At 37.5% G+C, this 13497-nt stretch overlaps 1 protein-coding gene across 1 annotated transcript in view; it reads right to left on the bottom strand.

Annotated features, from left to right (window-relative positions):
• Nucleotides 1–774: 774 nt before the first annotated feature.
• Nucleotides 775–13497, bottom strand: part of GRM8 (glutamate receptor, metabotropic 8) — a 348222-nt gene continuing 335499 nt past the window's right edge. Inside the window, exons 9-10 of the mRNA XM_010581289.1 lie at nt 5992–6238; nt 775–824 (exon numbers count right to left, since the gene is read on the bottom strand). Coding sequence (XP_010579591.1) covers nt 775–824; nt 5992–6238 — 297 coding nt within the window. The remainder of the gene's footprint in view (nt 825–5991; nt 6239–13497) is intronic.

Here is a 13497-nt window from a genome sequence, read left to right as displayed (position 1 = left end):
TATAGTCACAAAGCTTTGAACAAATAAATTCACGCACACTGTAGAGTACACACACGCACACTCATGCAGGCATGCACGTACATACACGCACGCGTGCACACATACACACACACACACATGCTTAGAGTTTACACTGCATTCTTCTGATGCCATGATTATTATTTTATTTGTACACCCACCTTTACTGCACATTCTAAACAAACAATAGACAACAGTGTAAGGACTTTTTTTCCTTAAAACTGCAACAAAACAAGTCTCAACATTTGCAAAACATTCCTTTATTATTAGAAATAAATTATTTTGTATAAAAATTAGCATGCGTTGACCACTGCATTTATTTTAGCATAACCCAGGACTTAATTCAGTCAGCCGCCACAAGAAACAAACTCTTCTTTTACGAGTTGAACAATGTAGGACAGGAAAGGAAATTGTCACAATCACAAAAAAGTACTTACAAATATAACATCAGACATGATTTATTTCAACAGCTTTTTTTTTTTTTCACAAGCTAACATTTGTTCTCCATTTGTGATTTGCTTCCTTTTGTGAGTGAACAGTTCAGAAGCTTGACACTGTCTCTATGTTATAAAACTGGACTTTTCCTTCCCCTGTCTCTTTTTGCCTTTTGCCTCTTGTTTAATCCTTGTCCTTTAGGAGACTGACTATTGATTTGAATGTAGTCTACTGATATTTCCAAGACTGAATTCTGGTGGTGGTAAAGTCTATGTTTGTAAGATCCCATCCTGCAGGTCTTCCAGTGAATTTCATCCCTGCTCAGTTTGCCTGATTGCTGTAACTGACATAAGTTGTCTTGGTAGAAGAGGCTGTAAATCAAAAAACCAAAAATAAACAACAACAAAAAACAAAGTTCAGGATTTTTAGAATCAAGAGAGGAGGGAAAAAAACATATTTAGCATTTGAACTCAGTGTCCAACTATATTTCCAAATAACATGGCCCATGTTCAAGGAATAAAGTAAGAAAGTTTAAGCATGTATACAAGCCATCAGTAAGCTGGATCTCAAGTTCTGTGTTCCTGATGATAACTTATTTTGTTTATGACTTGGGGAAGGAGAGGTCAATAGAGAGGAACAATGATGGGTGGTTGTAGCATACCTGTAACAGAATTTCAACATGCTATTTGTCTGGTATTATTTTAGCTGATTTCTGTATAGACCTTTTTAATTTAGAGCTTGGATTTTTCTCTCTCTTCTTCTGGTTGAAGACAACTTTGCAGCTAGTGGTGGGTTGTCCATCTAAAAGAAGGCTGATGCTCCTTGAAAGGAGCAAAGCCTAACATGGGAAACATCTCTCCAAGTTAGCGAAACTGAGTAGCTAGTGCCTACAGCACATATTCTCTGGAGAGCCTTCAGACACAAAGCATCTGCATATAAGTAAGCCAGCAGAAATGCTTATGAGAACCTAGGCTGTATTTTAGAGCTGCCATGCTATTATGGTCTCCTTATGTTGATGGTCAGCTGATCTCGTCTTCCTTTGAGCAAAGCTGATACCCCTTGTTCAGAATGAGGCAATATGTTAAGAAAGCTAAATACCTTTACTATTGTAAAAGTGAACAACGGTGAATCTTACATGGAAGTTTGTGTCAGCTTCTAGCCCTTGAATCTTATCCCCGTGCTGTAAAAAATACGGCTCAAGTCTCCACTGTTGTGTTAATGTAGTGGTGGGAAGAGGGAAGTGGTGACATCAGGTCTCACAGGCAGCTCGCTAATTTTAAACCAGTTGGGTCTCTTTTTTATCTCTATAATACGGTCTATGCCACACTGCATAAAGAGGAATTTGGCTTCCCAAATATGTTTTATATTCCGTCTGCTACAGACATGTTCTGTTCATGATAGTGAAGACTGCAGCTGGCAGGATGAAAATATTGTGATGGCACAAAAATTGTCTGGTCTATAAATTCAAAGATCTTAATTCTATTCCCATACCTTCCTGCCTTCCTCTAATTTCTTTTTTCTATGTAGAATCTGGTGGGAGCTGAGATAGATAGGAAAAGGATTCTTCATGCTAACTCCTAAATCCAGCCCAACAACCCAAAGATTTGGGAAGAACAGACTACAGAAACCAAGAAATGACAGTTTCTCTCTCCTGCACCAAGGATTAAACTAAATCAAAGATCACTAAAATTGCTGCAAAATAATACTAGGTTGTATACATAACTAAGTTTGCTGCTTGCTTTTTTCTTCATGTTTTCTTTGGGTTTCTGAGCAATTTGATTCTCATATTGCATTTGCCATTTTGTAAGACACAACCAGACCATTATAATTCACATATTACTATAATTTTTGTTCCATAAGAAAATATATATAAGAGTGAATAATCAAAAGGAAGCTGCAAAACATAGTATTTCTTACTTCCACTTGCACAGGTAGCTCCAGTACTTTGTGTCTGCAAGAGCTAATTCATGAAAGGATTGCTTTTGGCACATTAAGCAAGTCTTTCACATAATCGATCACAGTATTTGAGCACCAACTTAAAATAGCTTTATTTGCATGTATTGGGACACTTGAAGCAAATATAGCCTCATTTACATCTTTCAGATCTTTCAGATGGGATGTACTGATCCCATCTGAACTCTCCCATGCTCCCACAGCTGGATTTCTGAGAGGATTCTATTTTTCCTTTGGCCCATAAAGTTCCTTCTGAAAATAATGCAGGACTGCTGAAATGGCACCAAGTTCCTTAGAGCATAAAAGGATTTTGTTCCCAGCTAAGAAATAACAAATAAATGCACATCTGCAAACTCTGCACACTTGGGAACAAAAGGACGGAAGGAGCAGAGCTTATTTTTTTCCCTCGCCCTGAAAATAGGCTCAGATACGTGATCAGGTTAAGCTAGCTTACCACATTACCCTGTATCAGCTGAGTTCTATGATAACTTTTCATGTGTATGTTTTTAGCCCACAGCAGTGTAACATAATCGGATTTATCACAACTCAGTAAGCTGAATTATGTGAGGACATTTGCAAGCTCAAAATACAAAAGTAGTTACTACACCTCAGCTGATTTAGAGTAACTTGTTAGTTTGCTGTAACTTTGTTGTGTATCTGACGCTTAAATAGTTTTGACAGAATTAATCTAGGACTGATCAAGAAACAAAAATCATCCTATTGAGTTCTGAGTGTCATTACTTTAAAAAATGATAGCACAGGAAGCTAGTGTAGATAGTAGTTTGAAATGTATTAAATCTAATCTCATCTCCAAACAATGTTTTTTTACTTGATAAATATTGCAAGTGTCTTTATAGTTCACTGTAATAAGCCTCCAATTCCTGTTTGGGGATCTGAAAGCTTCAGCAGCTGGTGTCCTGCTCTTTAAGACTGTTAGCATTTCATAGTAATAACATGAACCACATTTGGCAAGCATAGACGGCCAGAAAAAGTAGCAGACTTGGCTCAAAATATTTCTGGGAATGAACACTCTTTTCTAGCTCCAGTTACTACATTGCTGTTGGAATGAAACAAAAAAGAAAAAGAATAAAATAAAAGAGGATCTAAAGCAATTTAGAATTATTGTTGTGATCTGACCTATATGCATTTAAAGTACTTGTCATTGTTATGCCTCCTGTAATTGCATCTGGATTTTTTTTTTTTCATCCTGTTTCCCAGATACTATTTGTTTTCCACTGAATATGAATGTATTTCCACAAAAAAACATGACTGTGTTCATATGGGGGACAACATGGAATAAAGTCTGTTACATGGAACAGGACAAACCAAACAGAGCAGAGTTGTCTCTGGATGGGAAGCAAAAGAAATTACCTGACTGTCTTATCTTATTTCTTACCTAGTTATGAGCACTGTTATCGCTACCCGTATTTGTGCTTGCAAAATGGTGGGAAACACTTACTAACCACTTCTGGTATACTTGGAATAGCCTGATTGTTTGTCATCAGCTTCATATACTATCACTGAAAAGAAAGATCTACTTCACATTGAGTCAGTGCAAGAAGAAATCTTGCAATGTTGAGAAGTCATTACTATTGACCTAATGAAAAGGACTTATGTGACATTGTGCACTGATAATTCACAAGACCCTCCAAAAGTTTTGACAATAACTATTTTGTTATTTGTTATTTGTTATGAAAAGAGGGAAGCTGATCAAATCCAAATGGTACAGAACAATTCTGGGCAAGAGAGAAATCCATCTTGAGGCCAAGAGCTCAATTACATAGGGACAGCTCTCTGGAGTGCAGATGACTTGACTGAATTTTTGCCTAGGAAGCATTATGCTGCCTGCATCAAAGCCTAGTCAGGATATACTCCTAGTGAGCTGGGAATTATATACATGTGCTACTGTTAAAATTATGTTTAGAGTACAGTAAATAAGCATTACCCTGCATACATCACACTACTGGAGAAGCAGACTTGCTTCCAACAGTAGCTGTTTCCATGAATTATGCATAATCATAGTTTAAGTAATACCAGACACAGCATTTCTTAATTAGGTGCAGTAGATAAACATCAGATACCCAAGACTTTATTATTAACAGTCTTTCTTTTCCTACTGTGGAATTCCTCCTTTGACCTTTCCTCAGAAGTTTATAATTTTGCAAACTCAGAAAAATCCACCTCTCTTTCCCTTCTGAATTTTCTTTTGGTGACTTCTGAAGATTTGAGAAATTATTGAGTTCTTCATATTCCCATGCTATTATTTGATCCGAGAGGAATGCCATTGCCTTTCTCCTTTTGTCTTTTGTTATATGTCATAATCTGAAGCTGTATAAACCCATAGCTCAGTCTAGCAGATTTATACATTTTGAAGGGTCATGAGTTTTTCAAGTGAATTGGTTTGTACTTGGTATCTTCCATGCATCAGCAACTATATTATGGTAAACTTACGGACTATTTTAATATAGTCTTCAATTTGGCAAACTCTGATTGAATTCAGTGGGGGGTTGCATTTTTCTGAAATAAGTACAATATTTTTCTGCAAACTTGGTACTGATTTGTCTGAATGTGCTCAAGCAAAATAGTACTATTGAATCTCTTGTCAACATCATTAAGAAGTAATAAAAATTTAAAAAAAAAACACTCATTTGCAGTAAAATGACTGAAAAAATTGTCTTTAACTGTAACAGCTGCTGTCCATCCCATGTGACCTCTACCTCCTCAACAGAAACCAATTCTCCATGACTACTAAGCTCTGGGGTAAAGTTACTGGCTCTACTCATATCTGATTATTATTATTGTGAAGTCCGGTTTATAAGACTGTATGTCATGTGGTGGAATGGAAGGTATAACCTCTGTTTTCTTCTACACCAGAGCAATTTGGAGATGTGGCAAGGTTCAGGAACTTTTCTGACATGGGAAAGAACTTTTTCCCATTACTAACCCACGATGTATCAGAACATGTAATGATTAAGCTGTATACGAATTACCACAATTTTGTACCAAGATGAGCAAGACCACAACCAAAAACCTGGATGGGAAATGTTATTCTGGGAAGCGTTAGTACTCATGAGTTGTGATAAATGAACAAGTCAACAAATATTAAGTTAAGGTGGAAAGGTAAAAAGCATTATTTTCACTTCCGTATCTAACTGCAAAATAAAAACAAAGTTAACTGTTTTCATTATATTTTTTTCAACAGCCTTTGAGTTTTGAATATACAATGATGACCATAAATACACCTCATGAACTGTCAGGACAGACCACATCTAGCACAGCAATGCACAACACATCAAATTAGCACTAGCTAAAACAGATCATTTAAAAAAGATGTGGCTTTCCAAAATCTGCTTGTGCATTTATTTCTTTTTTTTACTAGCTTCCTGTGAAAAACAATTTGTTTGAAACAACTCTAGGCATTCCTGCATTCAGCAGTACATGAATTCTGACACATCTCTGGATTCATGCAGAACAAGTAAGAAAAAGAATAAAGTTTATTATTAAAAGAAAATGCATTCTTGTGAACGTACATCTATTAGGAAGTGCTGCCACTCTTGACCATGGGAAAGTCTACAGATGACTTACTGTTGGTTTCAAGACTTTCACACAGTTCAGTTTTGACCTCGCCATTTGGTCTGTCATTTCCTTTTTGGGTCAGTTTGCTTTGCATTGTGGCAGCTGTCACTACAGCCTTGAAGCTCCGCTTCCGTTTTTGAACATTCTGCTCTGGATGAAAAATGATAATATAAACCTTGGGCATGTAGAGCATGCCCAGAGACACAGAAGCACTTAAACTCATGGAGACAGTAAGTGTTGTTGTCTGGATGTACATCTGGGGAAGGAAAGAAACAACATAAAAAATCATTGTTATATTGATTTAATATAAGAAGGAAAATAAAGTATTTAACTCAAAAATACTAGGTGGAAAGGGAACCAATAACACTCTTCCTTTTCTGTACATATATCAGAAGGACCCTTGACTTTGGTTGCCTTTAATTATAGTCAAGTATGGCTATTTCATGTTGGTTTTTTAACATTAAGAGTAGGCGGTAGAAACAACATAATATTTATTAAACTTCATTCTCACAGAAGTAATCAAGATGCTGTAGCAACCACATTTCCAGAAAAGAAACAAATATGTCTGTACAGGAAAAGAGGAGTGACGATAGGGTTAGCCTTTAATACACAGAAACCTCTACAACAATATGCCACGTGGTGATTCAGTAGTGTGTGCAGCATGGCTCAAGTGGCAGCAGGCATAATGCAGAATCTAATGAAAACTTTGATATGCTCTTTGAGTTTCAAGCTTGGGAAAAAACAAATAGTTTCTCTGTAGCGAAGCATGAATATTCTTGAGTTTGATGGGTTTGGGGTTTTTTTTGTTTTTAACTTTTCCACCTTACTGTTGAATTCTAGTCCCAATGCTCTCTTGGCACACAGTAAACATATTAATGTATCACAGTCCTAACTAAGAAATCAGAAAATCGGGGAAACATGAAATCAGATCACAAAGGACTCAGTTCCCTATAGATACAAAGGAAATATCTGACATTCCTGAGTGAGTCCGTCTATTGTTATCACCTACAAAAAGAAAGCAACTATGGTCTTCCATAGTCCCATAAAAGAAAATTACAATGATAACTCCATAAGGACAGCAGAGAGAAGTTTCTATTTGGAGAAGTATTCAGATAGTGTATTAGAAATAGTAACTATAGTTCTGCTCAATATTTATTTTTTCTTAGGAAGTTATATTTTATTAGACAACAATTTTACTTTACAGTTGTGTGTGGTTTCCTAAACTAAGTAGGAAATCTCTCAGTAATCATGTTGTAATACTGAAAAAGATACTGCAGTAAAACCTGCTTACTGCCTTGGCAGAGGATTCACTGACAATGTTGTCAGGCATGATTTTAAGCACTGGCCAATACTATTGCGTTTACCTGGAGATAAGGTAGTAAGTCTCTCTGCAATGTCAGCTTCAGATCATCTGTTTTTATTAAGTGCCCTTGGGCAACTTGGCCCTTGGCAGAAAAGTAGAGATATAATAAGCTGGTGTGCAGTCACTATTATAGTTGAACGTTTCTTAATGTTTTCCAGCTTACAAAGTTTTTCCATTAGATACTTTCTCCTTCAAGATCACAAATAAACTGTGCTCTCATTTAAAGCAATGTTAGGTGAGAAATGTGACAGATGTATTTTGGAAGGGTGGAGTCTTGCTCCGAACCACCTTGCAAAGTACCTGTATAATTGCACAGAAAACTGCCAAATATTACCATAAAATGAGGGATACCCCAATTTACTCTTTAAGAAAAGACTGACAATGCTTCAAAATTTGTAAGAATCTGAACCTCCTTTCGGGGACAGCACCATCAGGCTTGTCTTCCTATTGTGCTGAGGAAAGTTATTGGAGCAACACCTTCCTTCATTTCACTAATACATCAAGACAATACATCAGGAAATATACACAATACAGTCTTTTCTCACACCAGTGAAATAATTCCATGCCTTTCAATCTCCAAAATGACAGTGGTGTGCCTGAAAGCAGAGCTTGGCATACATTGTGCATGAACACTTCTAATGAAAACCTCACATGGTTACATTAATAAGCAGTTTTTTCAGACTTCTGTGGAAGGACCTTCTGTGCAGATACACATTCACATGCAAACAGCACCAATGATATATCCATTTCACTCTGAACCAAATTGGCTGATCTCCAATTAAACTGGTACAGCAGTGGCTTTTAGGGTTAAGCATTGCATTAAGTGGTGTCCAAAAGCAAAAATATTTTAGTTCCTAAGGATGCATATGTTTCCTAATGGGATTTTCAAAACTGAAATCAATGCAAGTAATACCTTTAACAAATTGTATTGCATACAAAAATTCCATTAAACATAAAAAATCCTTTTTTGAAGCCTTACCATTTTTTCAAATCCAACTCATGGCAGTTAAGTGGCTAGCTGAGCCTCACCCACGTAATCTGTAACAATGCCTGGCATTTAAATATGCATTTTTTAAGTCCTTATCAAGTACCCAAGCTGTAAGGCTCATCTTCCTCTCATGGTTCAGTATAAGAGTTAGGTGATAAAAAAGGATAAAGAACCTCTGGATGTTACAGGGTAAAATACATACATTCATGTAATAGTACCAGTCATATTAGCAACAAATATGTGCATTATGGTAGATCTCAATGACGTTTTTGTGATAAGAAGTCCCACAGTGCCAAGCTCTTATGAATACTAAAGAGAAACAGTGTCTGCCTGAAGGTTTACATTCAAGTAAGTTCCATAAGTGAATCAAGTCTAAATCTGATCGTACATTCACTGAAATAATAAAAACCCACAGATTTCAATGCACTCAATGCAGGTATTTTGCATGAGCTATATCATCAGATCTAATGTATTTTCTGTGTATTTAATTGAAATGACCAGCACAACAGTCTGTTTAGCATCCAAATCACAGATAGTTTCACGTTGCAGATTACAGTTCATATGCAGTAGGATTTATTTCCAATGATTGCTGTGGTTTTGAACCAGCTACTACAATTACTGAAACATTAAAACTAGAGTTGGGAGTTTTCTGATGGAACAGTTTTCAAATAGCAAGTATAGTCTCTAGAGAGCTTTGGTCTCAGGGATCCCGTTTTGCATGGATCACCCTTACTCTTTTCTCTTTAATGAAGCTAATGAGAAAGAAGGGCTTCAAGAAACTTGCTAGGCCTTGAGAGGAAGGCTTTGAACATATACTTACATGCACACATTTTGTGTGGTGTGTACATCAGTCTGACTCCATTCGCTAATGCAATTGCATACTCAGCTGGAGACTAGTTGTCAATGACAGTACGGGTCTGATTCCTTTTCCTATCAGAGTCATAGAATCATAGAATAGTTTGGGTTGGAAGGGACCTTTAAAGGTTATCTAGTCCAAGCCCCCTGCAGTGAGCAGGGACATCTTCAACTAGATCAGGTTGCTCAGAGCTCCGTCCAACCTGACCTTGAATGTTTCCAAGGATGGGGCATCTACCACAACTCCTCTGGGCAACTTGTTCCAGTGTTTCACCACCCCCATCATAAAAAAATGTCTTCCTTATATCTACTCTGAATCTACCCTCTTTTACATTACCCCTTGCCCTATCGCAACAGGCCCTACTTCTTTTTAAATGGTCATTTGCAGGCTGAGAGTCTGTTTATAGGACAGGAACATCCCCTGCATCTAATCCTTCCCATCTTTGGAATCCCCCTTCTTGCAGCCTGATGAAGCACAAGTCTAGCAAACAGGATGCCACACACTTGGTTTGACTTTTGTCTGTCTCTTATCTTGTTTTATCCCTGACAAGAGGACAATGAGGTTTTATGGCTGTGCATTCTGGGTACTTTTATTATTCTGGGAACATAAATACCTGTAACTTTTACAGAATTAGCTGCTCTAAAAATCAAGGAGTAACAAAAGTAGTTCAGTTTAATAAGATACGAGGTCTGAATAATTTTTCATGTGTCTCACAGTGGTAGCTCGCTCTAAGTTACAGGAGAATAAAGGTCCCTTTCTCACAACGATTCATAGTTACACAGAAATGAATTTCAGCATTCCTCACACTAAAGTCCCTTCTGAACTACAAACTTTTTGTCCAATAATGCCTTTCACAGATGTAACAAAGACTGCTATATCTATTCTCCTTGTTCTTGACAGTCAGAAGATATAAGACAGAAAAGAAAAATCATGGTAGCACATGAAAAAAAAATCTTTATACTATGGGAAAAACTTGAGACCTAAATACCTTCCTGTCTGCATCCCCCACCCCAACCCCACACCAGAACTGATACAGGACTTCTTATATACCGTTTTCCACCTCCACAATTGACAAAGAATCCCTCACAACAGACTGTGTCTCATGTAAATGATCTAGACCCCCACTCAGACACATGATCTGTCTATCTCATAAATGACCTAGACCCTTTCCTCATCAGAAGGATCCTACAAGCTTGGTAATATAGCCTCTGACTGCCTCAGCAGGTAAATAGATAATGGCTGTGTGGATATTTAGGGATTTTCTATCTTCTACCATTGATTCTAGGACTACATATCTCCTTCTTTCTATTTTGAAACTTAAAATATGACATAGGAAATACTGGAGCACCAAAAAAGGCTATTTTATAAAAACACAGATACTCTGATGGTTTCTTCAATTTGGAAGTACTTGAAAATGAATTGCCTCCTTAGTAACCTGAAAAATGTCTATGCATCAAAGCAGGTGTGTGCACCGAATTGTCCCAGTGCAGGTAGCTGAATGACTACCTCTCAGCTAGGCTTCACTGCCTAGAATTGAAATATCCTCCAAGTCTCCAGTAGTCCCCCATCAGTTTGGTGCTTGCAGAAGCAATGATGTCATGCACACAGCATGCCTTGAGTTCAACACAAAGCAACCATTTCCATTAGAGAAAAAAAAAATAGTGGTACTGTCACAACTTTTGTCCAGATTGCTTCCTTGGTTTGAGTCCTCCCCTACTTTCACACATAAGATTATATTCAGGGTCTCTCCAGAACTGCTAGTTTTCTCAGGCTATTTGTTTTTCTTTTCTGCTCAGTTGTAATAGGTCAAATAGAGGGTACCTCCCACCCAGCCTGTTCCCTAATCTGGTTTTAATAGTATAACCTGGATAGGTGGGAGATATGGCTATTGTAATTTCTTGAGTGAATTGGAACTAAGTTTTCCTCTTTGGTGCAAGTTCTCTAACTGCTAGCAGTTGTAACACAGAAGATGAACAAGTCCAGCAGTTAGAGAAGTGCTAAACCACAGAGGGAATTCTTGGTACATCTCAAGCTGTCAGGGTGCCTAGTGTAGATCCATCTCCACTACTTGCACTCCAAAGAGAAGTGGATGTTTAAAAAGACGCAGCTGGTCTAATGTCTTTTAATGGCTAATTCTATACAATTTGCCCTTTAGAAGTGCCTTTCTCCACAGGCTAAAGAAACAGCCTCGGTATCAAACACTGGAGTCTAAACCATCCCGCTGAGACAGATATACCCAGTTAGGCACTCCTGAACGTGTCCCACAATGCCAGTAACAGAGCAGAAGATTGAATTATGATTTAATTTTTCCCTTATCCTTGTTACCAAATACTTTATGTCTCTTATGTGAATCTTCTCAGCTCCTTCAGCCAGTTTCATTTTTTAAGGCCAGAACTGCAGCAAGCTTCATTTCCCACGGGGGTTTTTTGCTCTCATTCCCTTCCCCCTCTCTTGCCTTCACTCCCAGCTGTTGAAAGCCTTTACCAGATCATTTATTAACAGAAGATAAATGATAATGTCATAAATAAAGATACATGCCATCTATCCAAGGCATCCCACAGATTGGAAAAGACAGCAAAATGGTCCCTCTCTGTTTGTGGTGGAGAGAGCACGAGTCTTTTCAGTTTCAGAAAATCAGTGAAAACATTCCTAGCCATCCTCACTCTGCTGCAGAATCTAGAAGGCTTAGAAAGACAGTCCCTTTCTTCTTTTAAAGTCATGCATAAGGTGCCAATAACTAACAAAAGGATTCATGCTTCTCTGCAGAACCTCCATCCCCATCAGCTTACACCTAGAGATTTTTATTGCTTTCAGTGCACAACATACTCTTCTGTCTGGACCTGTGGGAAGAAAATTCATCTTTTCTTGAAGAAAAACATTACAGGCGCAAGTCAGTCATTGTTTTGCTCATATAACAAGATTATTAAACTTCATAGAATGAGTCATCTTCAAACATTTGTTCAGTTAGAAAACATGGGAAACTACTTAACATATATCTTTTTTAACCTTTTAAAAACATTCCTTACCAAACTACCCATTAAAATGAGGCTTTGAGAGAGAAAGTCAAAGCCTTCTCACAAACATGAAAGTACAACATTCATTCGGTTATCTCAAGCAGTAAACGTAGGCTGTAATTCTGTACATTGCAGAGAAAACTGAGAAAACAAATCCTCTATTTTTATCTGTACATTTCAGTTGCCTTCAGAAACTTTAAGAGAAAGGAAAGATCTAATAACTGATTTCAAATTAAATGTGTGCCAGCTTTAAAAACTATGAACTTTCATTAAAGCTTGGATGCGAGAGGAGCTATAAAGGTTGTAGCCTCAGCGGAACATGTATATACCTGCATTTCAGAAACAGAATTATGGTAATGATTTCACTGTTCAGATTTTCCACTTAAGCCTAATTTTGACCTTTCCGGCAATATTATAAGCATTCCCTTTCTACCCATAAATTATTTTATGCAAAGAAAGGAATGGTTTTACTAGGTCTTTTTTTAGCATTGTATTTATTATTTTAAGGTATGTAGATACAGAGAACTCAAGAAATTGGAAATTATATGTTCCACAACTGCACATTGCAAAGTTTGCATTGCATAGTTCTCCCTCCAAAGTGTTATTTCACCACATGCCTAAAACTAACCTTAGTTCATCCAAACATTTTCCAGTGACTTCTCATTTCATACCTGATTGTACCACAGAGGTAGAGTAGGACAGCTGTATCCCAAACAAACACAACTCCTGAAACTCCCTGGTAATGGAAATTTTAAGACATTCACTTCACCAAGCTTTGCTAATCTGTCCTGTCATTTGGGAGCAACTTCTCCTTGGACCAGTAATGGCTGTCCAACTCTGTGTATTTCTTCCTTTCAGGCACATCTCTTTCCTAACAAGACGTGATTCCTCAGTCACACAGAGGGTATAAGGATACAATTGTAAAGTATCAAATAAAAACAGGAATAGTTGATCTCTAGGGCTGGGGAACAACTAATATAAATATAATACTCTACCACTGTGTCTATATGGTAGACAATGAAACAATGCGATGGTATAGGCCTGGGCACCAGGACTTTACTGCCTGCATTGTTAAACTGTAAGAGCATTCCTGGCATGCGTGGGCCTGGGTCTGGACCAACTCACACTGTCCCAAACCCTTCCCAAGAGTTTGTCCACAGTTTGGGATGACTCTCACTATGTAATGTTGATATACCCACACTGTTCTTGCTGAGAGATTAAGAGATTTTAATATTATAAACCTAGCGAGACTATGACAACTGGCTTCATGGCCTGTGAATATTCTTGACAATGC

This window comes from Haliaeetus leucocephalus, unplaced genomic scaffold (genome assembly GCF_000737465.1).
Source record: "Haliaeetus leucocephalus isolate CR32 unplaced genomic scaffold, Haliaeetus_leucocephalus-4.0 Scaffold763, whole genome shotgun sequence".
Lineage (NCBI taxonomy): Eukaryota > Metazoa > Chordata > Aves > Accipitriformes > Accipitridae > Haliaeetus > Haliaeetus leucocephalus.
Note: the sequence above shows the minus strand (reverse complement) of the source record. Positions and strands in the feature narration are given on the sequence as shown.